The following is a 26310-nucleotide window of genomic DNA, read 5'->3' as shown; positions in this document are numbered from 1 at the left end:
TTTCAAACCATCATCATCACAATATTGCGACATAATATAGTGACACTGCATGAAACAGTTGTGATTGACTAACTTATTATCTCCCATACCAGAGGCACAGCCACTGTCATGTGATCAGCTTTACTTCATGACACCAAAGTCCATTGAGCTGTGACTTCATTACCACCTGATGCATTTTCTCACAAGATGAAGTCACTTTACTATAGCGTCTTTAATATGGAGAACTGTTTCTACCTATTCTGATTTTGTCCTTTGTTGAAATAACACCCTCGTATATCTCATAACCAACTAAAATAAAACATCTGAGGCAAAATCTCCAGTATGATTTATTATTTGAAGCAAAGTAATAAAAATACACATTTAAAGATTGGGAGTAGTCTGACAAAATAACAATAAAACAATGTGCACTGATGAAAAGTCCCAACATCGTTTTGAGTGTGAGCAAAAAGTATCAAACCATGTTGTCATTGGCAAGACAATCAATTACAGAAGGGCATAATTTGTATCAAATTCCCCACTGTCAATAAATGTTGCCAAAAAATTTTCAAATGAGCAGAGCTTTATTATTAAGAAAAACAGAAAATAGTGAATGTGTGAACCAAACTGTGAGGTCTGTTCTCACCATTATATTGTTAAGATTTTACTGTCTGACATTGTCGCATCCATTTTAGATAAAAAAGTATAGTTTATATTTTCAATTACCTTCATAAGCTCAAGTTGTAGTTTCATAATGAGAAACTGGTCATTCATTCATTCAGCCTTCGAATGCCTTTTCAGTCTGAATGTTGTTGTTTTTTCACTTTACCCTGAGTTGATAATCAGAATTACACATATAAAAGCAGGAATACATTTACAGATCTTTGTCCACATTGACTACATTTTACTCTTTTACAAAAGCCAACAGCTTTCTTCACAGACACTGGTGAAAGGCTTTCTCGCTCTGCACAAAAGGACATGTAAATTATTCACATTCTCCAGCTCTTTGTGATACTTTGACAGACTGATCTGTCCCTGAGGTCCAACATCAAAAACATTATTGATCTGAAAGTTTGGTAAAAAAAAGATTCTGACATGTAGAAACACAACTGACCACCCATCAATCTAGTGATTTCTTATGAGGCGTCAGGATTATCAAGCATGGGTTCAGAAGGTGTTTCTGGCTATTGCATTAAGAGTGCGGACTTTGCTCACATCTGCCACCTTGAGGCCGTACTCAGGTGCTGAGAAAGCAGCTCCCATCGTCACACAGGTGTTCCTGCACATGGAAATAATATGAGGTGGTTTTAAATTTCTTGTTGTTTCATCTCCATGCAAAAACCCAAAGTTTGCCCAAAGCAAAGACCCTGACAAATCATAGGTTAAGAATAATAATAAGGTTGAACACAAACCTGAACTTCATTGCGGAGTCCTTACTGGAGCGGGCTGAACAGTGAAACTCTTGAGCTCCTGACCCCTCGATTATTCTCTGCAAGTTTCGGTCTGTGATACCTCCTCCTGTAAACACATTGGTAGGTAGGTGAGTGAGTGAACAAATGAAGCAGACACTGAATAAATAAAGCAACGAGGAGGAATAGGCTTTAAAGGCACTGACCTGGCATTATAGCAATTCTCCCTTTAGCCTGTTGAGCGGGTAATAAGAATAGTGCGATTGACCAAACTGCACAAGTCAAGTCAAATCACATTAATATGTCTGAATGTAAACATGGACATAAGCCGTTAGTGAATACCTACTTGATCAATGAGCCTTTTAATGAGAGGAAGTCCCTCCAGAGCTGAGCTGTCACAGCCGCTTGTCAACACGCGCTGAAACCCCAATGTGACCAGAGCCTCCAGAGCAGATGCAGGGTCCTGAACCATGTCAAAGGCTGCAGTAAGATCAATATCTGCTTCATTACATGGGCTCAAACTGTTCTATTCACTATATATATAGGCAATGATGAAAACCCGCTCAATGATTTTCAGTCCATTGAGAATATTGGAAAGAAATGAAGACTTTCAAAGGATTTACAGGGGGGGAAAAAACTCACCTCTGTGGAAGGTGACAGGCAAAGGACGAGCAACCGCTGATGAGCGAGAAAGAAAAATGAAAGTGTCAAAGAAGCTGGACATCCTGAAGAGTCTTTTATTCAATGCTATTGGTGCTATTCTGGAATGAGATCTGAAGATTATTATACCCTCTATATGTATGTCGCATACATACATGTGAAGATAAAAAGCCTGTACTTGGGTGGATATGTGCATAGTAGGGTTAATATACTAATATGCAGGTTAATATATTTTATGATATTGAGCTTTGTTGGGAGATGTCTACATATCTAACTTCATTATCTGCACATCAAAATGTATATGAAGGTATTTCACAACATTTTTACAATGTTGACCTGATTGGCACTCTGGGGGCTTTCCTGAGTGTAGTTTGCTTAAAACATTTCAAATAATGCAACATTTAAGATTATGATATTATAGAATGTTCCTCCGTATAAAATATAAGATATGTGGAAGGAATTTAATCTCTAAAAGTCCAACATACACTTTAGTGTGGATGGCTTCCTTTCGACACTGGATTATATGAACGCCTGGATTTTGTTGTGAGTGTAAACCTGTGAGGTCAGCAATGACGAAAAAGGCTACAGGGTAAACTAGATGGTGATAAATGTCGGGAGGGATGTGTGATAGATGTAAGTGTCCAAGTTCAGCTGATTGGGAAAGAAGACGATACAATTGGAGGTAGCAGAGTTACGAGTGTTGAGTTCCCACTGGGAGTGAGCAGAATGGGCGGCATTGAGAATGAATATACTGGAGTGACAGTGTGGTGGGAAATGAGACTGAGATCGTTTGGACAAATAGGCAAGAGAGATGCTACCATCATAATCTGAAGATTGCAGAGAGAGAAGAGGAAGGCCAGTAAAAAGGTTGTTGAATGCAGTGCGAGGATATACAGATGATTACTGTGAGGAAGGAGGAGGGTATTCAAATAGATAATCTGAGTTGTGTGTGTGTGTTTCTTTGTTTTTTTTAGTTTGTTTGTTTTTGTGCCCAACTTTGCTTCAACTTTGGACTTTTTTTATTGAACTACACGCCACCTTTTTCTGTTTTTGACACTCATCAGGAGTTTCTATCTTGTGTTCAATGTTTTCTGACGAAGAAATGTTGTAATGACTGTTGGCATGGAAACCACTTGGCCCAGTTCCTGGAGAAGATTGCATTCCCACTGTGCAGTAAAAAGATGACTTGTTTTCTTCCCCCAAGACAATAATCTTTGTCCAGGATTTACACTCCTCACTCTCATCAGTGAAGCTGCTGTTGGTCCATAGTTGCACCTACTTATTGTGTTTATATACTCAACTGTTGTAGGGAAGTAAAATAAAGTTTCTTAGCCTCCAATTAGTTGGACTATACCTCTCCCTTCTGTCGATGGATTGTTTCACACAAATCTAAATGGCAACTCATAATTAAATCTGACACATGCATGCATAAATTAATGCTGAAATGCCAGACAGCTGTGGGATCCATTTAATAGCCAAGAGTGTTATTGTTTTTGAGCTCGCGTATGTTCATCAATATTCTTCTACATACAACAGACACACAACGTTCCTCAGAATAAATACTGACTCGGGTCATAATGAATTATAAGAGCTGCATCTGAGAAACTGAAGACTTTGTTTGGAGTGGTTACAACGTATTTTGATTCTAAATGTGTTGTTGTTTTTTTTAAATACATGTAATAGAGAAACCAACAATACCCAATAACTCCATGCAGAGCTCTGTGTCCACCCGTCCATCCTCTGTGAGGGCTCCCAGCACCAATCCATCTGCTCCTTGGCCTTTCATCAACTCAATGTCCTTCCTCATCACCTCCACTTCCTGATCCGAGTACAGAAAGTCTCCCCCACGAGGTCGAATCATCACATAAACTGGAATCTTGACATACAGTTTCACTATCTGTAGAAGGCCTGCAGGAAGAAAAAAATTAATGATGGTAGTTGATGAAGTATTGCATGCCAGGTCTCAGCTTAAGACCAAGAGCTTCGGTAAGAGTTATTGGACAGAAGTGCTCACCAAGACTGGGAGTGAGTCCTCCTTCCAGAAGACTTGAACAAAGCTCAAGACGACATGCACCTGTTAGGAGAAACAAGACACACCAAGGATGTAGTGATTAGAGTCAGTGGCTAGAATGAACCTAACTGATGTTGATTAAAAACATGACTCAAATTCTAAATTAATCATCCGCATCCTGCAAATATAAAACTAAAAAGTTGTCGCTTGGGTATTTTACATAAAAAACATTGACCCCTTGATTACAACACCGCACTTAAAGGGTTAAATAATCTATGAGATAAGTGAAAATAAAAATCAGGACTTGAGAAAAGCTGCACGAAGATTTTCGAGGACAAGATGTAAGAAGGTTAATTGCTGATAGTGTATCTGCATTGTATTAAGACAAAAGCTCTGCAGTGAAACTTAACACTATAATAAATCAACAACTTCTGTAAATGTAGATCAAGTCTAATATGTGACTTTTTTCCCACCTCTTCTGTAACCTGCAGCTTTTATATAGGAAAACAAGACTGCTCACTAATTCGTGTCAGACTGGAGTTCATGGATAAACACAGTACTGTGAGAAGAACTGAAGTTGTTGACAGACACCAACAACTGACTTCGCCTTCAAAAAGCACTTATTATGTTCTAAAAACCTATAAACAGAGTATGTATGTATGTATGTATGTATGTATGTATGTATGTATGTATGTATGTATGTATGTATGTATGTGTGGATGGATGTATGTAAAACAGTCACTAACTCCACTCTCACCAACCTCCACGTTCAGCATTGACAGCAGACTCCACGGAGTCAACGCACACTTCCATCAAAACGCTTTCTGCCATAGTGACAGTCTCAATGAAAAATTAAGCTGCAAAGAATAAACTCTACGACAGACCACTGTTCAATTCTATGCATATATGGAACTCAGATACTAGTACAGGACAGTACTACGAGCTCCTGCAGCGAGTCACGTGGCTCATCGCTTTCCGGACTGTTGAATTTAACTACTGCTGACGCCGAGGCGGGCGGTGGAGTTGGTGCGTCTATTATTATGGTAACCGTGAACTGTGCCCGCCCATGCTGGATACGCCATAGAGCAAAGCGTGCGCCAACGACACAAAGGTTCAAACCTTTTAGTTTCTAAATGACCAAAAATTGATACTCTTCAAGATAATTTAGTTATTGCTTTTGGGTATTTATTTCATTGTTGAATCAAAGAATAGGTAACAAAAAATAAGGAAAGGCGTGCTCTGTGACGTCAGGAGGTCAAAGTTGAATCTCTTCCGGTGAAGCGGCTCGTAACCAACAGGCTTTTATAACAACACTGCGGGACCACCTGGACGAGTCGTCTCCGGGACACAAAGATGTTGCTCTCGTCATTGCGGACAACAGTTTTGTGCGGCTGCAGAGGCGTGGGAAGGAGTTTTCAACACCGCAGCGTGAGTACAGTTAGCTCCGGCTGCTAATGTTGGCTAACAGGTTAGATAAGCATGGAGGAGGTCACTCAGTGAGAGCTGTAATTAAAGCCATAACACGATATGGAGAATACATAATAACCCAGCTACAACTGTTTCTGTTCAGCAGTCGTGTCGTTATTAATGTTTGGTTGGGTTGTTTGTTATGGTTGGACACAGAGGCAGTCAAGTCCAGGCATATCATCAGTTGACAGCCGCTTTACAATGTCCCCGTCCTCTTAATGTGGTGGGTTTTGTAATCTCTAAATCTAACAGTCATTAATTAAAATATACTCAATATGAAATGTTTTCTGATCATATAGCAAAGAAGGCTTTAATCTGCCAATTCAGACTGTTTTGATTCATGCACTCAGATGCAGTAAACGTGTTGTTGATGATGATAAACCTTCAACATCTTTCCAACGCACTTTTAGATTTGTGAAGTTCATTTAGTAGTCAAAATGCACAAAATGTAGATCTCAGTTTTGTTTTCCGCAGAACACAACGTTGGGTGAGATTATGGTACTGTGGAAAAAAACATGCCTTTTTTTCAAGAGCATGCATGTTCTCTTAAAATCTCAAAAGTTGAAAATGCAGCATTTTCACTGTTTGTCTCAAGTTCCTCATAACTTTTCATGAATCAGAAGCGGTTATTGTTTTTTGGTTTCTGTCACACCAGTTGCAGAAGCTTTGTTTATTATGTACAGGGTTAGGCACTATAAGTTATACTTCAGCCTAAAGCCCTTCAGTCTTCCTCTGTTTGTTTTTTCTTTTTATTGTTGCATTTTCTGTTGCTGCATTTTGTATTTGGTTGGCTGAATTAACTATTACTAATACTACTAAACACTTTTGATATAGTTTAGATGAGTATTTTAGAGTTGTTTGCAGAACCAACAATTCTACACAGCCAACCAATCGGCCACAGATCAGAATCCTCATGTTACATCACAATGCTATGCTGATGATTTAACACTTCCTTACTCATATCGGTGTAACAAGTCAGGAAATTGTAGATGTTAGTAATTGTGTCAGTTTCAGTGCCTGTATCATACTGTGCCATTTCATTGCCTCTCTCTCTGCTCTATTTTTCACAGCAGCAGCAGGGTCCACATCTCCGACAATGGCTAGTAAAGAGGGGCCAAAGCACCGTCACAGTGGAGGCTGGAGCGACATCTGCTCCTTCGGCTGCGACTGTCCCCAATGCGGCAACAAATCGCATATTGGGTCGCTGGTTGCTTGGATGCAGTGGGCTTGTGGTTGGAGCTGTTGTCCTGGGCGGCGTCACAAGGTACAAATGACATAAAACACATTTTGTTTGTAAATAAAACAAAGCCATTTTGATGATGAGTTAGTGTATCTTTTCCTTTTCTTCCAATAAGGCTGACAGAATCGGGCCTTTCCATGGTTGACTGGCATCTAGTGAGAGAGATGAAGCCACCGCAGTCACAAGCAGAGTGGGAAGCTGAATTTTCAAAGTACCAGCAGTTCCCAGAATTTAAAATGTAAGGACCTATGCTTTGTGTTCATGTTCAAATAACAATATTTCACAGTTTTAAAGGAACCTTCTTCTACTGATTGCAACTTAAAGTTGAATGTTTGTCATTTTAAATTGACTGACTATCTGATTACACTTAAGTTTGTATGTATTTGCATTCTGTAAAAAAGACAAAATAATAAATCACAGATTAATTATCAGTTATTTTTGTTCTCAACAGAATGAACCATGACATGACTCTCTCAGAGTTTAAGTTCATTTTCTACATGGAGTGGGGACATCGTATGTGGGGCCGGCTGGTTGGACTGGCCTACATCCTCCCCACCATGTACTTCTGGAGGAAAGGATACTTCTCTCGCTCCATGAAGGGAAAAGTGTTGGGACTCTGCGGATTCGTTTTCTTCCAGGTAAGTTAATAAAAAAAAAAAAAAGGCCATTGACATATTGTCACTACATTCTTAAAGCATGTGTGTCATTTTGTGTCCGTCAGGGCCTTCTGGGGTGGTACATGGTGAAGAGTGGGCTGGAGGAGAAGCCCGAGTCTTATGACATCCCTCGGGTCAGCCAGTATCGTCTGAGCGCTCACCTTGGCTCTGCACTGCTGCTCTACTGTGCAAGTCTCTGGACTGGGCTCACTTTGTTGCGGCCAGCCCATAAGGTACAAAGGCATGTCGTGCCTGAAGAAACAAAAATAACCATATTACAAAAGCATAAAATCATTTATTTTAAGTTCTTCATCTGCGTGATAAAACATTCATGTTTTTCCTAAAAAATTCTATGATACCACTTTCACAGCTTGCAGAAACCAAACAACTCTTGCAGCTCAGGCGGTTTGCAAAGGGTACTGGGGCCCTCGTCTTCCTCACGGCTCTTTCAGGTACCTTTTAAAGTTTTGAAATGTGATGTTGCAAACGGATTATCAAAGCATTCACAGGCTTTTTGTATGAATCCGCTTTGGGGTTACAAACAGATGCCAGTTGAAAATGTTCAATATTAAATGCTTTAGAGTAGGGGTACCCAGTCCCGGGCCTTGAGGGCTGGTATCCTGCATGTTTCAGGTCTCTCCCAGTTGCAACACACCTGAATGCAATAAGGGGCTCGTTATTGTAATGTTCATTTATTTATTTATTTTTTACAAGCTTGATTATGACATCAACATTGGATTTATGCGTGATTAAGCTGTGAGAAATCAAAACTTGCAGGGCATTGGCCCTCATGGCATGGATTTCAGTAAGCCCTGCATTAGGCAAATGTAAACAGTTACCTGGTTTTTCCACAAAAATGGATATTTACTCCTCCAGGTTAAAAAAAAAAATCAAATCTTCATTGACACAGACCTGCATATACACCTGGTTTAGATCAACTATGAGCATCCCATACCTGTAGGGAGCAGTGGAACACGAAGCCATGATAGACAATCACAATCCTGATAATAATACATCACCACAAAATGTGATGTAAAGATGATGTGAATGTGGTCTTCGTGAATGTGGTTGTATTCTGAGGTCTCAGCTGGTAAAAACACTGCTGCCCCCTGCTGTGCAAAAGGAAAATCACGTGGTTCGCAGTTACTGCAGTATAACTTGCAAATGTTTTTTTTTTTTTTTTTTTTTCCATAGGTGCTTTCGTTGCTGGTTTGGATGCAGGGCTTGTTTACAACTCCTTCCCTAAGATGGGAGAAAGATGGATTCCAGATGACCTGCTGGCTTTCTCTCCCTCCCTCAAGAACTTTTTTGAAAACCCCACGACTGTACAGTTTGATCACAGAATTCTGGTACGTTAACATTCATAAACCTACCTAAAGCTGGTGGTAATATTTTAATGAAAGTATAACAGTAATGAGCGGTTTTTCTATCCCCCCCCCCCCCCCCCCCCCAGGCGATCAGTTCACTGACTGCGATCACAGGACTTTATATGTTCTCACGGAGGATGGTGCTACCTCGGAGGGCAAAGATTGCCATCAGTCTCCTGGCAGCAATGGCCTACACACAGGTAGCCTCCCAGACAGATCAGACACTGGAGTATGTATATAAACAGATCGGCTTCCTTTCAGTGTAATTAAGTGGGGTTTTTTTTGTTTATTTTTCTCCTCAGGTTGCCCTTGGAATCAGCACCCTGTTATTGTATGTCCCCACTCCGCTCGCAGCTACTCACCAGTCTGGCTCTGTTGCTCTTCTCACACTGGCCATTTGGGTTCTTGCAGAGCTCCGCAAACTGCCCAAGTAAACGCCAGCTCTGGCTTATGGACAAATGCAATCCTGAGTAGCCACACGGCAAGCTAACAAGAGTCAGTCATTTTGAACGAGGCATTCAGAGAACATGGGGGGGGAATCTGAGGAATGGTCTTTATTTAAGACTGGACAAGTACGTTGGTGCTGCAGTGTTTGTCACAGGGTGTCACAGAATAATCCTCACAAGCTAACAAATTATTTTATTCTGATTTCAAAACATTTGTTCTTGTCGCTCAGGACCGATTGACACATTTGGAGATTATATGAGTTCCTTTACTATGCGAGGAGTTTAAGAAAGACATTTGAAAATGAGCTTTGAGTCACAACATTACAACTGACGGGTTTACCGAGTTTGCAGGCAGCTGCAATATTGCAGGTTTATCTTAATCACGCCGATGTTTTGAATAAAAACATCAATGCCTTGTTTATGTACAAACTGCCTTTTAATAGAATCAGATTAGGCTACTGGGATTATATGTAAAATTGTGTATATTTAAGTTATGAACTGTTGTTGACATGCTGATGGACTGAAAGGTTAAATATATGAAGTACCTTTGTACTTCATTCCTGCTCAGAGTTGTCTTATTTCAATAAATATAATTATGTACAGTCACACACGGATCCATTTTGCATAGTAACTGTGATTTTTATTGTCTCTGTACAAAATATACACATTTGGAATATTCAATGCAACCAGTTGAGGCTAGCTTACTAGACAGTCTGCACAACAAGTTAGTAGGTTTCCGTTTTCTAGACACAGTACATGCGGGTATAGACGGGTTTTATTTGTGAAGTTAAAAACTATTGGCAGGAACAATCAGAGCTAAATCACTTTTCATCCCACAAAAAAAAATATAAAGAAAAGAAAAGAAATTCCTTGAAACAAAGCAAATTTCAAATTGGAAGTGCATATTTTCACCAGGGCCTTAGTGCAACCCTATACTGTGCTCTGAGTGGATGAATGGGTGAAGGATTCATAGTCGAGAACATTATTGCTATTTCATGTTAGTCAAAGACACTGAAGCTGATTGGGTTACAGCCTGGGACTCCCAGAGCCCCTCCATTGTGAGAAGAATCAAATTCATAGGTGGTTGTAAGTTATATAAAAAAAAAAATATTTGTGGGTTTGCAACCTAAAATGAGCTCTTTATCTGGACTGTGCAGGTAAAGCATAGTCAGCCTACATCATTTATCTCTGATTGCCCTGTTTCCAACTCTGTTAATAGTTTCCCCCTCTCTCTTCACCCACAAGTGGGCTCGATATCCTAACATGGAGTCTCTTTAGGTAACTTCTTCTCTTTGGTGTTACAGAGAGAGGGAGAGGAAGAATTGGGTGTAGAGTTGTGAAGGGGAACATATAAATAATAATAAAATAAAACTCCAAATAAACCATGTTTCTCATTAAAGATACACACAAACATTATATGCCTCTTTGAAACTGAATTAACCTAATTTAATGACGAGGGATTTGAGATGGGATTTTTTTTTTTTCCTGCTACAACCATAGGACGTTTCCGATCACAAGAAGTTCACAAGTACAATCTGCAATCTAATAAATTCCCCACTGATTGTATATTGATGGACAAGTACCACGGTGGTATGACAGTCTTGTGTTGAGAGAAGCTGAGATGATCGATAACAGCTCATCAACTAAAGTGCAATTACCATGTTGTACTGCCTAATATCACATCACTGGGAATGCTAGAAAAATGTACAACAGTCAATAGACAACTATCTCGAGGACTGTAATAGTTTGGAAGGCCAGGAGTTATTCTACCAGAATCCCTTGGATGGAGGATGGCGGTGTCCCACTGGGGTCTTACATCGGTAAGATGGATGACATCGCTTTCTGTTACACATGCACACACACGCACACAAAGGGTGAGGCACCTGTGAATGACTAGGGACAGCAGACAAACGAGCAGACTTTGGAGTATCTCTGTAAATACATATTTAAATATTAGTGACATCATGCGATATTGAAAATCAGTTCCTTCGATCCATCTGTCAAAACGGGCGCTCATGGATCTTATTTATTGAGTAGTCCCTCGTGAAGTGTCTTTCTCTCTCTCGTCCGCCAGGTGGCCGCAGATTCATTTCTATTTTTATAGCTGGGGTAATAGCAGCACTGTCAAAACGGCTTCGGGGAGGTGTTACACACACACACTGAGGCAATATCAGATTCACAAATCTAAATCAAAGCCATCGCGGTGAAGAGGAGGGAAAGGGAACCTTAGATGGAGCCACTTCTTCCTTTCTGAGTCCAGCCGTCAGAAGCTGTGATAGTCCCCCCATCGGTAAGAGCAGTAAATCCAAAATTAAAACAGGTGGGGCGTGCTGATTGTGCCGGTGGCCGGGAGCCTACTGCTCGCCTTTGTCTGCATCTCTGGAATAAAACTAAGGTTCTGCATGATGAGGATGGGAGTCAGGGAAGCTCCATTGTTGCTTGGAGAAATGCCACTGGGGGTCCAGGAGGAGGCTGAGGGGCCTCTCTGTTTCCCTCCGAATTCACAGCTCTCAGGATAGACAAGCTTGCAACTCAGAAAATGACCACACGCTCACATACACATACACACACACATACTATTTCGCTCACGCTCAATCTGGATTTCCTCTTTCACACACAGTTCCCTCCTGGGTGCCAGTGTCCTCACAGGTTCAGATTTTTAGATGACGTTGTCAAACAGCTGCATGGACTGCATGATGTTCTCGTCCTTGACAGAGACAAAATGTTTGGTTAAGAAGATACACTTTTGTTCTGGTGTAACCCAAATAATTCATACACTGGGAACAATTATGGTGTTTAGCCACCATTTAGCACATTGCTGGAGTTATCTGTGCTTCATAAAAAGGTTTAAGAATGCACCCAGCATCATATCCAAAGCTTCTCAATAAACACAGTATCATACAAACATATAAAGAATGATGATTTGTCATTATGGCCTGGTGCAGAGATTTTCTGCTGAGTTACTAAACATCTTTTGATAGTTGTACCACAATCCTTATTTTAGCAACATGTGTAATGTGGTAATAATGAAAAATGTTTGAGTAATCCTTTAGGATCATTCAAAATCTACTGTTCCCTCCTACCTTTTTGCATGATTCGATAAACTCCTCTATGGTGACCACCCCGTCTTTATTCCTGTCCATTTTCTGAAAGAGAAACACAGCAGCCAGAGTTTTAATTTATTTGTTTCTCACATGTCGCTACATATTATTGCGTGTGTTTTTAAACAGCCCTTCAGTTTGAGGTGAGAAAAAAGAAAAGACTGCAGGGTTTGACCTGAAAGAAGCTCTCCACGTGTTCCCTTGGGGTGTCGTCCTGCATAGTGGGGTATGTGTACTTTCCCATCATGTCATAGATGGACTTCATGATGTCTAGCATCTCCTGTTCAGTTCAGGGAAAAAGGGAAAAAAATAGTATGTAGGTCAAAGAAGCTGAAAAATCCCAGCCCTGTCACTGATAGACTTTAAATACATCTCACCGATATTGAGGGTGGGTGTGAAGTTCATTCCTAATGTCTTTGCTTTGTCTGAATGAAAATGACCAATTAATATGGCACAAACTTGTATTTTGGTATTTTAATTACTGACTCAAACAGCTACAAGAACTGAAGTATACAAGATGAGATATGCTTTTGTCCTAATGGGGACAAAAAGTGAGTGAACCTCCAGTCCTATTAAAGATGAGTGGGGTGAGAAACAATTTTCTCCATAAGTCTGATGACAACCTGCTCATAAAGAGTAGGAAAAGACAGATAAAAACCCCCAGAAACATCATGGCAGTTTATGCCAGAGAAGCAATCTGAGACCTCAGCTGCACTAAGACATCGCCATATGAGTGTTATATAAGTATATATGTACCACAGGGTATGGTTAACAAAGTGGAAAAGCTAAAAGGGGAAAAAAAAAAAAAGCTTCCACAATTTTAAAATACTGTGATATGAAGGAGAAACTGATATTTTCAGACAAACACCAGCTCAGCTGTGTCCAGGTTGTGTTACCTCTTTAGTGATGCAGCCGTCCTTGTTCAGGTCATAAAGGTTGAATGCCCAGTTTAGCCGGTCATTAATGGTCCCTCTCAGGATGATCGACAGGCCGAATACAAAGTCCTGAGATAAGAAGAGCAAGGGTGACGATACTTTGCAGTGTTTTGACATTTCTTAAATGAAGCCAGTAAATGAAATCAAATCTTTATCACTTTCCATTCGGTGTTTATGTGGCTACAGCATTGGTGGCTCATATCTGCTTTCATCACTTCATCACAAAGAGCTGATAAAACACAAGAACACAGCTTACCTCGAAACTAACCGAGCCGTTCTTATTAGTGTCGAAGGCTTCAAACAGAAAATGTGCATACATACTTGAATCTGCAAAAGTAGAGATTTACAGTCACCTGTGTGCCCTCAAAACATGAAGAGAAGCCTTTGAACAGCTAGGATTAGCAGCAATCTAAATATAGCGTAGATAAAAATATAATTTCAAATACAACTGTGGGCGAGTGGTTAACATTTCATCAACCTAAATATCATGAAATGAAAAAGAGCTTTGCCCATCTCCACTGCAGTGTAGTTCAGCAGAGCAGATTTATAATGAGTTAATTAAATTCATTTCATTGTGATGATAAAATGCTGTGTGCCCTTACCAAATCAATATCTGCTTCACATTTCCTTTGAATATATATTAAGAGATGAAGATATATATATTTTTTAATTATGTAAACATAAGTATTAACTCAGTTGGACTTCTTCAGGTTTTGAGGACGGAGAACTCACCTCCCTGAGGAAAGAACTGGGAGTAGATGTTCTTAAAGTTCTCCTCATTCACCACACCGCTTGGACACTCCTGGGACATAAAAAGCGGGTTGAGAAAGCTCATTAATTCCCCTCCAGCAAAGGAAAAACACCAGGCTGTGTGGTCACATCAGCACCAACAAAACTGAAACAGCTTTTAAGATCCCCAACAAGATGTCTTGGGTTGATTATTTTCATGCACAGTCTGCATCTGTGCATCGTCTTCTGCCAGACCTACATTTTTGAAGCCCCTGTAGAGGACTTGCAGCTCCTTCTTGGTGAACTTAGTCTGTTCCTGCAGCTTGTCCATGCTTTCGGGGCGATGGCACACGGTGGATAACTCAAAGTCATCTTCCACGCTGTCTGTGGGCAGAAAATGTAAGTTAGCAACCACTGTCATAATACAATCCTAATCATAGGGGGACCTGACCGATACCTTTTATTATCTTAGACACCAGTAATTAGATAAAATTTCTCGCAGCTATGCAGAAGATTGTTTGATGCATTTGAGCACCACCCTAAATATGGCTTAATAAATGCATTGAGCATGTGTGTGAAACTTTGCACTAATATCATGTAGAAAATGTTTTGTTCAGACCGCTTTTTCCAGTTTATTTACATCATTTCAAATCATACGAGCCAATCAGGTGGACTGATTGGAAGGGAAAAATGCTGAAGCAGAGTATATCAGCATCACCCATCTCTGCGTTTGTATAACTACTAAATTGTGTAATGCAAAGTTTGAAATAAACAGGATAAAAAAAAAAAACTCAAATATAATCACTTGCCAACGTAGGGACAAACCATCTGTGTAAAAAAAAAAAAAAAAATATATATATATATATATATATGAACAAGAAGGTAGTCACCAAAAGATATCCCTGTAGACCTCCACAACCTTGCACGTACGCACGTACACACGTACGTATTTCACCGCCCGGGGGTACGACGCAGAGTTACGATCATAAAATACAAAACCAGGTCTGACCTATTAGCTGCAATACAGAAGGCTGCAGACTTTGTGGAGTCTGCAGGCAAGCAGCTATATTTATGTGTCTGGTTTTGTGTCCACATGACAGCATCCACACCAGAAATGGTCCAAAATCCCTCAGCCCCTGAGAGGTGCTTGGAGAAGACAGTAGGGATGTATAGAAAGAGAAGAAGCACTTGCTTTGACTGATTGAGGGGGGAGTCGTAGGGTTGCAGCACGGCAGCAGCTTGAGGAATCGCTGCTTTATGGTTTTTTTGGTTTGGTTGGTGGAAGGGTTCCCTGCAATCGCCAACCATAGTACAAATGTTAGATACACACACAAATCTGTGATTTACTTTGTTTTCAGACACACATGCCCACGACATGCAAAGAGCAGATGTCACAACAGACCGATTCATGCCGTTTTAGACAAAGTGGCAAATGCCTGCTCGCTCGGCTTAGCAAAGGGAGACCACGAGTCCCGCATAAATAGGGGACTTTTTACCACAACAGCAGCAGCAGCATACTGTAGCTTGACCCCAATCAGATTGTTTGTCATGTCACCACGTCACAGTAAGAGTGCTCTGGAGATCACATCAGAGGGCATTAAATAGAAAAAAATTATCCCAACCAGAGTTCATCAGGCCTACATGGTGCCAGTTCACCTTCAAACAAACAAGCAAACTTCATGTTTCACAGAATGATACCGAAACACATTATCCCAGTACCTGACTCCGAGTTTCCATGGAAACAGTCCCATAACCCCTTTTAGGAGGACCCCAGCAGTCTGATGAAGGCCATGAACACAGGAGCTCCACTCTCTCACCTCACAGCGCCTGTTGTCTCTCTGCTCAGAGAACGTTCTGGTCCCCTCCGACCTCTGCATCTACCCTCATTCTCAACCAGAACAGAGCCAGCACAATGTCCAAATAATAACAGATTCATCCATCCAGCTGCCTTGAATAGACCCCTATTTCCCTGTGGTCTGTATGTGGGTAAGTAATCTTATCTTTTGGCGCAATTAGATGGCATCTGTCCAGAAAACAAAAGCAAAAACATAATCAAGCATTTCAAAAGTAAGAGCCAAGAGACTTCCTGTGTAGTAACTACAGCAAATAGCATCTATGTGCATCTAGAACAAAATTTTATGACCCTGACCTACTAAATCCACCTTGAAAGGCAACTGTTTCATCAGCTATGGTATCCATTGGTTTAATTTACAGTAAAGCGATGCGTCACATCTGTGAACTTGTTTGTTCTTGATAAATAAAGTCGCAGCCAACATTGCAACTTGTTCTACTAGCCTAGACAGAAAGTGGTTTAAAAAAGCAAAACAAAAAGAAGCCATGAAATCTTAGTTCCTGTGTCGTGCATGAGGACTGAGCCTGAAATACTTATGAGGAAGCATGAAAGCAGAATCTGGTGGAACCTGTCAATAATTAGATGTGCCTGTTTTAGGTCTGAGACACCTTTTCCTCCGATGCTGTCTCACAGCCCTCTCTCCATCTCTTCTGTTTCTTTTTCTTTATTTTCGTCCTTTGCTGGTGTTGAAACTTCTTCCTTGTTGTGATGTCTGAGTAAATGTGCTTCAGCTTTCGTGGCCAAGCCTCTCTTGGAATAAACATATTTGATCACAGAAGGATTAACCTGAATATGCATCAGCACATCTGTGGATCTATGCATGTTTGTATCAGTCTATGTGTCGAGCTGGGAATGACATGATCAATCCATTACACAATTGAATACAGAAATAAAATTACAAAAAAGGTACCGGTACTTCAGTGCTGGATACTGATGTTGTCTCTAATAAAAACACAATGCTGTTGTTCAAAGAGCTTTTGTTGAAAATAAACAGCTCCTCGAGCTCCTGGGAAAAAAAAAAAAAATCTTGTGATCTTTTTTTTTTCCCCTCTCAAATCTTTGGAGTTAAAATTGTATTATTTGAGTGGCACCGACAACACAGACCAAAAAAAGACCAGACATTAATTCACTTATGCCCAAGTAGTCAGGTGAATAAAAACAACCTGTGCTTTCCACCTGGGTTCTTCAGCATTATAACAATCAGTGCAGCATTATAACAATCACTTTCAACATGCCCTGCCATCATTGTGTAGTTAAAGTTCAATAGTTTCCCCGAGGCGAGAATGACAGAGCATTACTCATTAATGGAAAAAAAAAAAGAAAGAAAGAAAGAAAAAAAACTATATAAAGCTTGATGGAAACACCTCTTTTGTAATATCAAGCAACTTTAAAAACAAGTTTGTTTCAAAAACACATCAGAGCTGACGTTTTCTTCAATCACAGTGAAACCATGTAATCCTTTAACCGAGGTCAACACCACCAACACTTTCAGTTCTAGTTTGGAAATATTAAAACAGCTGAGCAGGTGCAACACTGATTACCCGTGATGAGAATTTATGCCCCACGACATGAAAAAACGCATTCATACAAATATTAGTGTGAAATCTGAATTTAGATGCAACCATCTGATTCAATCAGTTCTCTCCATGTCTGAGTTTGTTAATGAGTCCTGGGCCATTACCTGCTGTCGCCTTCTGCTTCTCCTGCCTGACTTTGCTTATGCTAATTTCGGTCACGCTTGTTTTGGAGTTGGGAGATTCACAAAAGACCAAAAAAAAACCAACAACAATTCCCCTGCTATAAATCTCACTAGTATTCAGACTATTTTTCAGTTGCGGTTGTGGGGTCTCAGGTTATCCTGGTGGCACTGTAGTGAAGACGTGTTGCTCAGGGGGCAACTTGTTGGTCTTCTTCATTCATTCTACATTATGCTTTCCTTTTACGCACTGTACATTGTTCAATAAATGACATCATTGCCTCGCATTTACAGTATGGCTCCTGAACAGAGTAAAGTATTGTGATGAATTCTCAGTATTTGTGTTACTGGTGGTCATCATTTTATTCAAATATTAGCTGAAATTGTTTTTGATTTACTATTTTCCCCATGTGTTTGGGCCACACTCTGTTTTCAGATGGAACTGAAAAAGGCACAGATGCACAGCTTCATTAACTTCATTCGTTTCATACAAACTGAAATATGCCTGGATGCGCACGCACACACGCACGCACGCGCACACACACACACACACACACACACACACACACACACACACACACACACACACACACACACACACACACACACACACACACACACACACACACACACACACACACACACACACACACACACACACACACACACACACACACACACACACACACACACACACACACACACACACACACACACACACACACACACACACACACACACACACACACACACACACACACACACAGAGTCTATAAAGCATGTCCTTGTTTCAACTTTCCTCTACAGTGGAGTCAAACACCTCATATGGCAAGTAAAATAACAACAATTTACAAAATCAGTTTGGAAAAAGAATAAAGCAATGCCATTGCACGCACGCACGCACATTGTCAGCTGTGTTTTCATCGTACTGTCTTCTCTTCGCATTTTTCATTTTGACTTCACTTGGTGCCTCCCTCTCGTGCCGTCTTGCCGTTTCCCTTACCTTCCATGGAAAGGTCGATAAGCCCCAGAAAGTGCATCAGTTTCAGGGAGCTGCAGACCACCAGGAGGATGCCCACAGTCTGTAACCCCTCCACCTCCCATGTCTCTCGGAAGAACAGATACATCTTTTAACCCTTCCTCGGTCCAAAAAAAATAATCCTTGGTTTGCCTTCGGGCAACCACGTCCACACCCCACCCCACCCCCCCCACACCCCACCCCCAGTTTCCAGCCAGGGATGCACAGTGGCTTCTTTTTTTGTTCCTTTACTCTCTCCTCTCAGTCTCCCTCTACGTGCCGATGCTCAGCCATCCCAACTCTCCACAGCTCCCACCCGCTTTTGTCTCTCTGAAGGTGGATTGATATTCTCCTCGTTTCTTCTTCAAGAGTGTGTGGCAGCAGGAATGTCGACTGGCTATGCCGCCCCCATCTCCTTTGGGGCCGTCAAAGGTTGTTTAAGTTCCAGGTGAAGTTCAGACGATCCACTGTGTGTGCTGGCAGTTTGGTGGCGATTGTTTTCTGACTCCCTCCAGCCCCCTCAAACTCTCTCCACTCTCTGTCCTCGCTCTCTCATTCTCGCCTTACCTCCGTCACTCTCTACTGCTGTGTCCCTCCCCATGCTTAATTGGGTCAGTGATGGGACTGAGTGAAGGGAGGGAAGAGGAGGGGAATGAGAAATGGAAACAGGGGAAAGCATGAGGAGTGCTCCTTGTATGTTAAGTAGGCAAATAGAGAGAGGGATATGTATAAAAGGCAGACGAAGGAGATGCACTGGGAGAAAGAATGAGGAAATGAGGGAGGGTCAAATGAAAGGATGCGTGGGACAAAGACAGAAAAGGCAACCAGGAAGATCAAACCCAAAGACAAATAGTAAATCACTAACAATTCGCAGGCGAGAAATACATGGCAGAAATTCTGAGAAGAAGGAGCAGAGAAAGGGAGGAGGGAAACAGTGACGGCAGAGAAGTGAAGCATCTGACCCAGCAGCGACTGTGGACATACTCACAGATGTGGCAATCTCCCATGAGTGTAACATCAACACACGTGCAGACCCAAACACACGGCCTGGAGGTGAAATCTGGCTATAAGATGAACTGCATATGTAATTCAGGGCAGTGGGTAAATATTTCAGTTGGGATGTAATACATGGCTGCCACATCTGGCACATTTGATATTTTTGTTCAGACACACAATCTCTGAAGAATTTGAACTGAAAAAAAAAATAACAGGATGATGTATCTGATGATGAGTTTGGACATTTTTGTAAAATGCTGGAGGCATTTCATTAATTACAAACAATATCCAATCCTTTGAGACAGCTAAAAGGTGAGATTTAGCTACACTAGAGAAGACCCAGCACCACATGCTGGATCAGTACTGGGCTCAATGCAGACTTTATTACTATTACCAGATCCAGTATTGTCTGTGATGTGACCAATCCACATTGTCATTGATTTCTTTATCCACTTAAAATAAAAAATTATGTACTGGGGGTTACATTCAGCTGACCCCTAAAAATGAGTGTCATAAAAAAAAGTGATTGTAATAAATTAAAATAAGCTTTTAAACCCAAGAAAAACAAAGTGAGCTCCCACACGAGAGATGTACTTTTCAGCAGTCATGGCCTTAACATAATGTTTAAGGACTGGGAATGTCTGACGCTGGATATATATGTGAATATCAGGAGCATAGACAAACTGCAGCAACTGAGAGTAAGTGATTGGTTTGGTATACAGCAATAAATTCAGCTAAAATGAACAATATGGACAAATCATACTTATTTTTAACTATACATATCTGAGTGTAACTCAAGTTTCTCTCTTTAGTGCTGAGGCCTTTTTCTTCCCCACCTGAATGGTCAGATGTTGACTGCCAATCACAAGTCTGGTTACATGATTGTGAATCCATACGATAAATGACTTACTAGAATTAAACGTCAAAAGAGGTCAAAGTATTGGATGCATTTTTATGAATCACTCAGAGTGACTGCCATTCAAGTTTTTTATTGCTGCTCTTCTGCCAATAGTTAAGAAAAAAAGAATGACACCACTTGAAATTAAAATATTCCTTTTCCTTCATCCTCTCCTTAAAATATGTCCCATTTCCTGTCAATGAATGTTTGAAAAAAAACAAATAAAAATCTTCAAGATTGTTAGATGAGGACCCTGTGGATTATTATTCAGATTTTGACATTTGTTCCCAAGGTATTGCACCATATACTGTATGTATGTGTGCTTCTTCCCCGTGGCCGGTGCTTGTGGAGACGTTGGGTCACTGCCAGACAGAAAGGAACCAGAAGATGGAGAGGAAGGCAAAAGCGAAGCAGTTGGAGACACAGAGGTTTCCAGAGGTCTTGATCTGTCTGTCGTGTGATGAATGAATCTCAGAGTCAAAATGAGACCGAGAGCCGTAGCGTAGCTGCTGACACACCTTGGAGCTGCCTTGTGAGACCTAATGACCTGCACTCCATCAGAAACAGACTCGTGCACTTTGCTACGCAACATGACAACAGACAATGCAACTCCTTTTCTATTGAGTTCACGTTCAAAGTCAGAAACTGGGCCAGAGGATCACTGTGATTTAACACCACTAGATAGAAAAGGAGAGGAGTTTAGATGACTCCTAAGAATATGCCATTCAATTACATGTCTATTTGATTAGTAAAAACTAACAAAGCCTTATATTTCTTAATATATAGATTCAGGAACAGTGTGCCACATCAGTTCCTAAACATGGTGACACATTTAGGCCAATAAACTCGGAAACAGATTGAGTGAGTAAAAGTCACATCCAGGATGAAAGTGTGAGAGAGCAAAGCTTATCTCACCAACTGTCATTTACAGTTTCATAAAGTATGAAGACATTTGCCTTAAACTAAAAGTGAAATGTAAGATCAATTTGTTGCAGACAACAGGGTGGGGTGGATCCACCCTTTAACTTGTCGTCTTTCATAAATCTTTGATTTCCAGGCAGTGTCCTCTGATCTTGGTACTGTTGTGTCTGCTTCTAATAATGGCAACATAAAACGTACTTTACTGTAGTACGGCACTGGCTGTAACCCCAGTGTGACAACTGACAATTCAAATAATGTCGAGACACTATGGTTTCTCTAAAAACAGCAGTACAGGCTTCTGTTTCTGATTGCAACAATAGAACTCTTATTACAACAAGTCAGAACATGATATGCAACTGAAAACAAAACATTTGTTAAGAGAGCATCAAGAGTTAAAGAACAAAACAACTTTCTGACCTCAGACTCACCCACACCCCCTTTCAGAAAAACCCTTGACTAATGGACAATTGACCCTGTCTACAATGGAGCAGTAGAGCCGAGCTCATAACATGACTTACATCTAGATTTAATGTCTAACGGCACCTTGACTGTCACTATGTGATCAATGATAGCCAGCAGAGGAGAGCTGTGGTTCCAACGTGACTCTCACTCAAATAGACACAATATTCTGCTCATCAGTAAGTGAGGGTGCTCATTTTGGAACTTGCGCTACAGTTAATAGGATTTTAAAGCTCATGAAAGCATTCTTCACCAGCAAGTGTGTGCTGGGGCTGACAGCTGAAATCGGTGGTGTTCTTACCTGTTTTTATCTCTGGCTTTTACAGCTCACTCAATATTTGGTTTCCCAGCTTTGCGGTTTTGCAAGTCTTAGTTGTTAATGTTTAACACCCAAGGGTTTAGAGCTTGTGTTTGTGGATCTGGCCTTGGACAATGTTAAAAAAACAAAAAAAACAAAAACAAATGCCCCCTGACCGGCCGCTCCATAGTTTGTTTGCTCAGTTTCACTCTGCATCTGAATGACAGAGTGAAAAGAGTGTTATTTATTTCAGAGGTCGTTTTGAACAGGGGCGTCCAACAAAAGCCCCATCAGAGGGACCTTGAAAATTTTATAAATTACAAATAAAACCATAATTATTTGGTGTTACTTTGTTAGTGGAGTAGCATTAGTGTCAAATCCATACAGTAAAGATGATATTGAAAACTATTTTGTAAGTCATGCTCACATCAGTCTGAACAGAAACACTGTGGCAGACATGGGATCACATCTTCAAGCATTTTTGCCCAATGAAACACAAACATTAATCTCATGTGGTAATTCTGAATGCACATATAAGGGATAGGGTTTGATTTTTTTTTTACATGTCACAGTGACATCAGATATTTTCTTTTATTAAAAAGTTCAAGGTTTTTTCAAATTTTGCAAACATGTTTAATGAGTGTCGACCTTTTCACAATGTACCAGTATATATTTCGCAAAAAACACAAAGCTAGAAATTTGAAGAGTAAGTTAAAAAAAAAAAAAGAAAGAAAAGAAAAAAAAGGGTACCTCAAGTAAAAGTTTGGAAACCACTGAGCTCATTTGTCCACATTTGTCTTTTTTCAATGGACATCTCCACATCTCTTGACCAACTAACTTCCTCATCGTCAACAAAGCGGTGCTTCTCTGGGTATGAAGAGTCGGTAACCAACAAATTTACCATCAAGCACTACCCATGACAGCTGCCTCTGTGCTACGAGCTCTGTGCTACCTGCATTTTGCTAAAAAGGGAGATCAGTGCTTCATTTACTCAGAGTCTGCGTGATATAATTAGCAGACCAGCAGTGAGCTGACAAAGCCACTTCAAGCCAAGATCATCATGATTTCTCACCAGTCTTTGGTGTACTAATCACCTCAAAAGGTCCTGTCAGGTCAGACGGGTCTATCAGGACAAAAAAATGCAGATGAACAATGGGAGCTTATTTTAGCCTAAACTGTTTATGGCTCATTCACACGAGGAAGTGACAGCTGAAATACGTCCCAGGAGGCACTCTGATCTTATAAAAATTAATTTGCCTGCATGGTAGATGTTGACATTAAAACACACACACACACACACACACACACACACACACACACACACACACACACACACACACACACACACACACACACACACACACACACACACACACACACACACACACACACACACACACACACACACACACACACACACACACACGGTAATAAAACATTAGGTCAATCAGTCTTAGTTGATTAGCATAGTTTGCCCGCAGCCAGACACACCATGTAATTGAAATACCTCCATATTTAGATGTCTACCTGGGCAATTATTTCTCTCAAAACTGATTAAAATGTCTAAGCGAGAAAGAATTGAGAGCATGATAGTGTGTGTGCGTGTGTGTGTGTCTGTGTGTAATGAGACACAGCGGAGGTCATTGACAAATGGGGCTAAAAATTGGCCAGTGTGTTTCCAATTAGATAAGTGAAATAAGAGATCCATTTCCATAGATCATTAGGTTTTGGGGATATTTTTAAAATGGCAATGTGGAACAAAACAGGATTTCCTTTACAGAGTCCCTTCAGTTTAAAAGGACAAAACGCACGAATCACCAGGAAAGACAGTAGAATCGGACTGATCTTGCCTTTTGCTATATCAACAGTCGGATAGATATTTTCACCCAGCATGGATTTAAAATGGTATAATTTACAGTGGAACTTTAAAATGAGTTGATAACACTTATATATACCCAAACATGGGCTACTTCACATAAATTCATGAACTTCCTCTTGTACATCACTGTTCTTTTTCACTAGATAATTGATACAACACAGTGCAGGAATACATGTATCTTTCATATTTGACTCAGACAAAAATCTAAAACATATTTTTCAAAGCTTTCCAGTTATATATCTAATATTTTGTGACATTTAAAATAAATTCCAGAAAGTTATTTAATTAAAAAAATAATCATCTGATTATCTAATAATGGACCCAACAGTCGTAGAAATCAAACTGAACAGGGCTTACTTACTAAAGGTCTTGATGACACAACCAAGTACGAGATCGCTGACCTACTCGGAGCTCACATTGCAGTAATTAACTTCTACACCTGCAGAGGGCAGTAAAAGGTAGGACATCCGATTAGCAACTCACTATTCCAACAGTGATGCTCATCTCTGCTCTCCCTTCATTTAAATTCAGCTCCAGAGACAGGTCAACAGTGGGAACTAATGAACGATCACAAGCTATTAAAAGGTTTCCAGAACCAGCGTGCACACAGTACTGAGAGGGGACAGTGTCAGCTTGGTTGTTAGAACATGGTCTAAGATCAAACCCACAGCGAAGCAAACAACACTAAGTTGTACTTTGAACTTCACTTTGGCACTTAGCTGCTGTTATGCTTTTCAAGTGCATCCTGAGTTTTTGAGTGGTGAGAGGTCGTCAATCCAAACGCGATTTGCATCGTTCGCAACAATTTTCTGAACCTTTTTCCATCAAATAATAAACACTCTGCTAAGCAGTTTCCTGCCAGAAGCCAAATCAGAAAAACATCCTGACAGATCGATACTCCAAACAGGAAGAACAAAAAAATGCCCCAAAACAAACAAACAAACAACAACAACACTGTAGCAGGTACAACTTTGAAATCTCAGCCCTCCAGTGGTTTGCTTTTAGCTGGTGAAAAACACATTTCTAAAAAGAACACGATGACAAAACGGGTAATTACTGTCACTCAAACTACATTATGAAGAAAACTAACTACATTTAGTAACTACAGAATAACAAATTACTATGTCCCTGTCATAGTAGCTTGTTATTCAGGAAATTTCACAATGTCACAAGCCACAGTGTAATGTTTAGGTAAACGTCACCAGTTTTCTTGTTTAAAAACAAGTTTAAAAATGCTACTGAAATTAAATGATTTAAAAGATCAGAACAGTAATCAATGACATAATGATAGAACCCTTAAATTTTATATAGATGCTGTAAGACTGGGTGATCAATAGCCACATTTTATTATCTTGTGCATATACTTATTTATATAGGTCGGCTTCAGCGTGAACGGCAAAATAAGAATTTCACTCTCCGTGAAACCTGGCTTTTACTGGCGATATGACGAATAAAAACACCTTGAACCTTGAACCTTGAACTCTGTCTCCAAATGAATTGTTTGGCGATAATTTTTTGGTCTTTTCATACTGCGTTGGGCAAAAGAAGAAAGAATAGACAAAGATATATGGTGACGGACATTTTCAAAAACGATGACTGAAATATTCAGAGTTTAAGTTTGTTTCTTTTGGTAAGGAAACATTTAAAACTTTCAAACAACTTAAATGCATCAAGGTCACTCCAAACAATAGACAAGGATACACTTTAAGTAATAGTACTATTCAGAAGGAATTTTAGTCAAATGGAATGGATTTCGAAACACGAGTATAGCATAAATAGTATGGTCGTGAGATCACATCACAGTAGCTGGCATTATTTTGTCAAGAAACAGTAGCTTTACCCAATTTTTATATTTTATTTCCAAGAAGTTATCTTTTTTTTTTTCTTCCCAGATTCAATTTCCTTTATTATCCAGTTCCCTGTCTCTCCTCTATAGGATGTTTTAGAAGATACTTACATTAAATTTTCATTATTCATGACCACTTACCTTGACTGGCTACCCTTAATACTCTCAATGTGCCTAATGAATGGGGCAATATTCTTGACACTGCAGCTTTACCGCAGGTAATGGCCGACGCTGTAAACATCACTGGTGGCAGCCCATGGACTTCGACTGGTATTGAAAAGATAAAACTTAAGCATGATGCTACTGAAAAGTAAGAACGTTTCAAAGTGAAAGTAACTCCTCATATTGAGTCTGTTGCACAATTTACCAATAACGAAGGACAAGCTGAGTTGTTCAATGTACACATTGATCGTCTGGAAATTCAATACTGTCTCCATGTAACAGATTTTT

At 40.2% G+C, this 26310-nt stretch overlaps 3 protein-coding genes across 9 annotated transcripts in view; 1 reads left to right on the top strand and 2 right to left on the bottom strand.

Moving 5' to 3' along the window:
• Positions 1 to 360: 360 nt before the first annotated feature.
• On the bottom strand, positions 361 to 4887 carry cutc (cutC copper transporter homolog (E. coli); the record flags this gene model as incomplete). The annotated part of the gene is made up of 8 exons (XM_080507519.1): positions 361 to 1255; positions 1389 to 1494; positions 1592 to 1619; positions 1732 to 1865; positions 2028 to 2063; positions 3744 to 3953; positions 4060 to 4119; positions 4818 to 4887. The coding sequence occupies 8 exons, from the start codon at positions 4885 to 4887 to the stop codon at positions 1144 to 1146; spliced, it is 756 nt and encodes a 251-aa protein (XP_080363645.1). The 3' UTR covers positions 361 to 1143.
• A 455-nt stretch (positions 4888 to 5342) lies between these two features.
• On the top strand, positions 5343 to 9825 carry cox15 (cytochrome c oxidase assembly homolog 15 (yeast)). Of its 2 annotated transcripts, none has more exons than XM_080507923.1 (9): positions 5343 to 5484; positions 6597 to 6787; positions 6879 to 7001; positions 7215 to 7401; positions 7485 to 7652; positions 7790 to 7871; positions 8614 to 8768; positions 8873 to 8986; positions 9089 to 9825. In XM_080507923.1, the coding sequence occupies exons 1-9, from the start codon at positions 5410 to 5412 to the stop codon at positions 9218 to 9220; spliced, it is 1227 nt and encodes a 408-aa protein (XP_080364049.1). In that variant the 5' UTR covers positions 5343 to 5409; the 3' UTR covers positions 9221 to 9825. The 2 variants fall into 2 exon arrangements, with proteins under 2 accessions (XP_080364049.1, XP_080364048.1); XM_080507922.1 differs by having other exon boundaries at positions 6594 to 6787.
• A 2066-nt stretch (positions 9826 to 11891) lies between these two features.
• LOC308138141 (A-type potassium channel modulatory protein KCNIP2-like) overlaps positions 11892 to 26310 on the bottom strand; it is a gene marked incomplete at both ends in the record, with an annotated part of 93280 nt that continues 78861 nt past the window's right edge. For 2 of the 6 annotated variants that reach the window (XM_080507125.1, XM_080507124.1), the window contains 8 exons: positions 11892 to 11939; positions 12316 to 12378; positions 12509 to 12613; positions 13230 to 13337; positions 13525 to 13595; positions 14001 to 14070; positions 14257 to 14377; positions 15186 to 15288. In XM_080507125.1, the coding sequence (XP_080363251.1) occupies positions 11892 to 11939; positions 12316 to 12378; positions 12509 to 12613; positions 13230 to 13337; positions 13525 to 13595; positions 14001 to 14070; positions 14257 to 14377; positions 15186 to 15288 (689 nt within the window). Of the gene's footprint in view, positions 11940 to 12315; positions 12379 to 12508; positions 12614 to 13229; positions 13338 to 13524; positions 13596 to 14000; positions 14071 to 14256; positions 14382 to 15185; positions 15289 to 18548; positions 18673 to 26310 lie in introns of those variants that run through there. The other 4 variants (XM_080507128.1, XM_080507127.1, XM_080507123.1 and 1 more) reach the window with 3 other exon arrangements.

The sequence above is a fragment of the Blennius ocellaris genome, assembly GCF_963422515.1.
Source record: "Blennius ocellaris genome assembly, chromosome: 13".
NCBI classification, from domain to species: domain Eukaryota; kingdom Metazoa; phylum Chordata; class Actinopteri; order Blenniiformes; family Blenniidae; genus Blennius; species Blennius ocellaris.
Note: the sequence above shows the minus strand (reverse complement) of the source record. Positions and strands in the feature narration are given on the sequence as shown.

Coding starts and splice junctions, on each gene's coding strand:
- cox15 (XM_080507922.1), top strand. CDS start 5,410: ATGTTGCTCTCGTCATTGCGGACAACAGTTTTGTGCGGCTGCAGAGGC. Junction 7,002..7,214: donor CAGTTCCCAGAATTTAAAAT/GTAAGGACCTAT, acceptor TGTTCTCAACAG/AATGAACCATGACATGACTC. Junction 7,402..7,484: donor GCGGATTCGTTTTCTTCCAG/GTAAGTTAATAA, acceptor TGTGTCCGTCAG/GGCCTTCTGGGGTGGTACAT.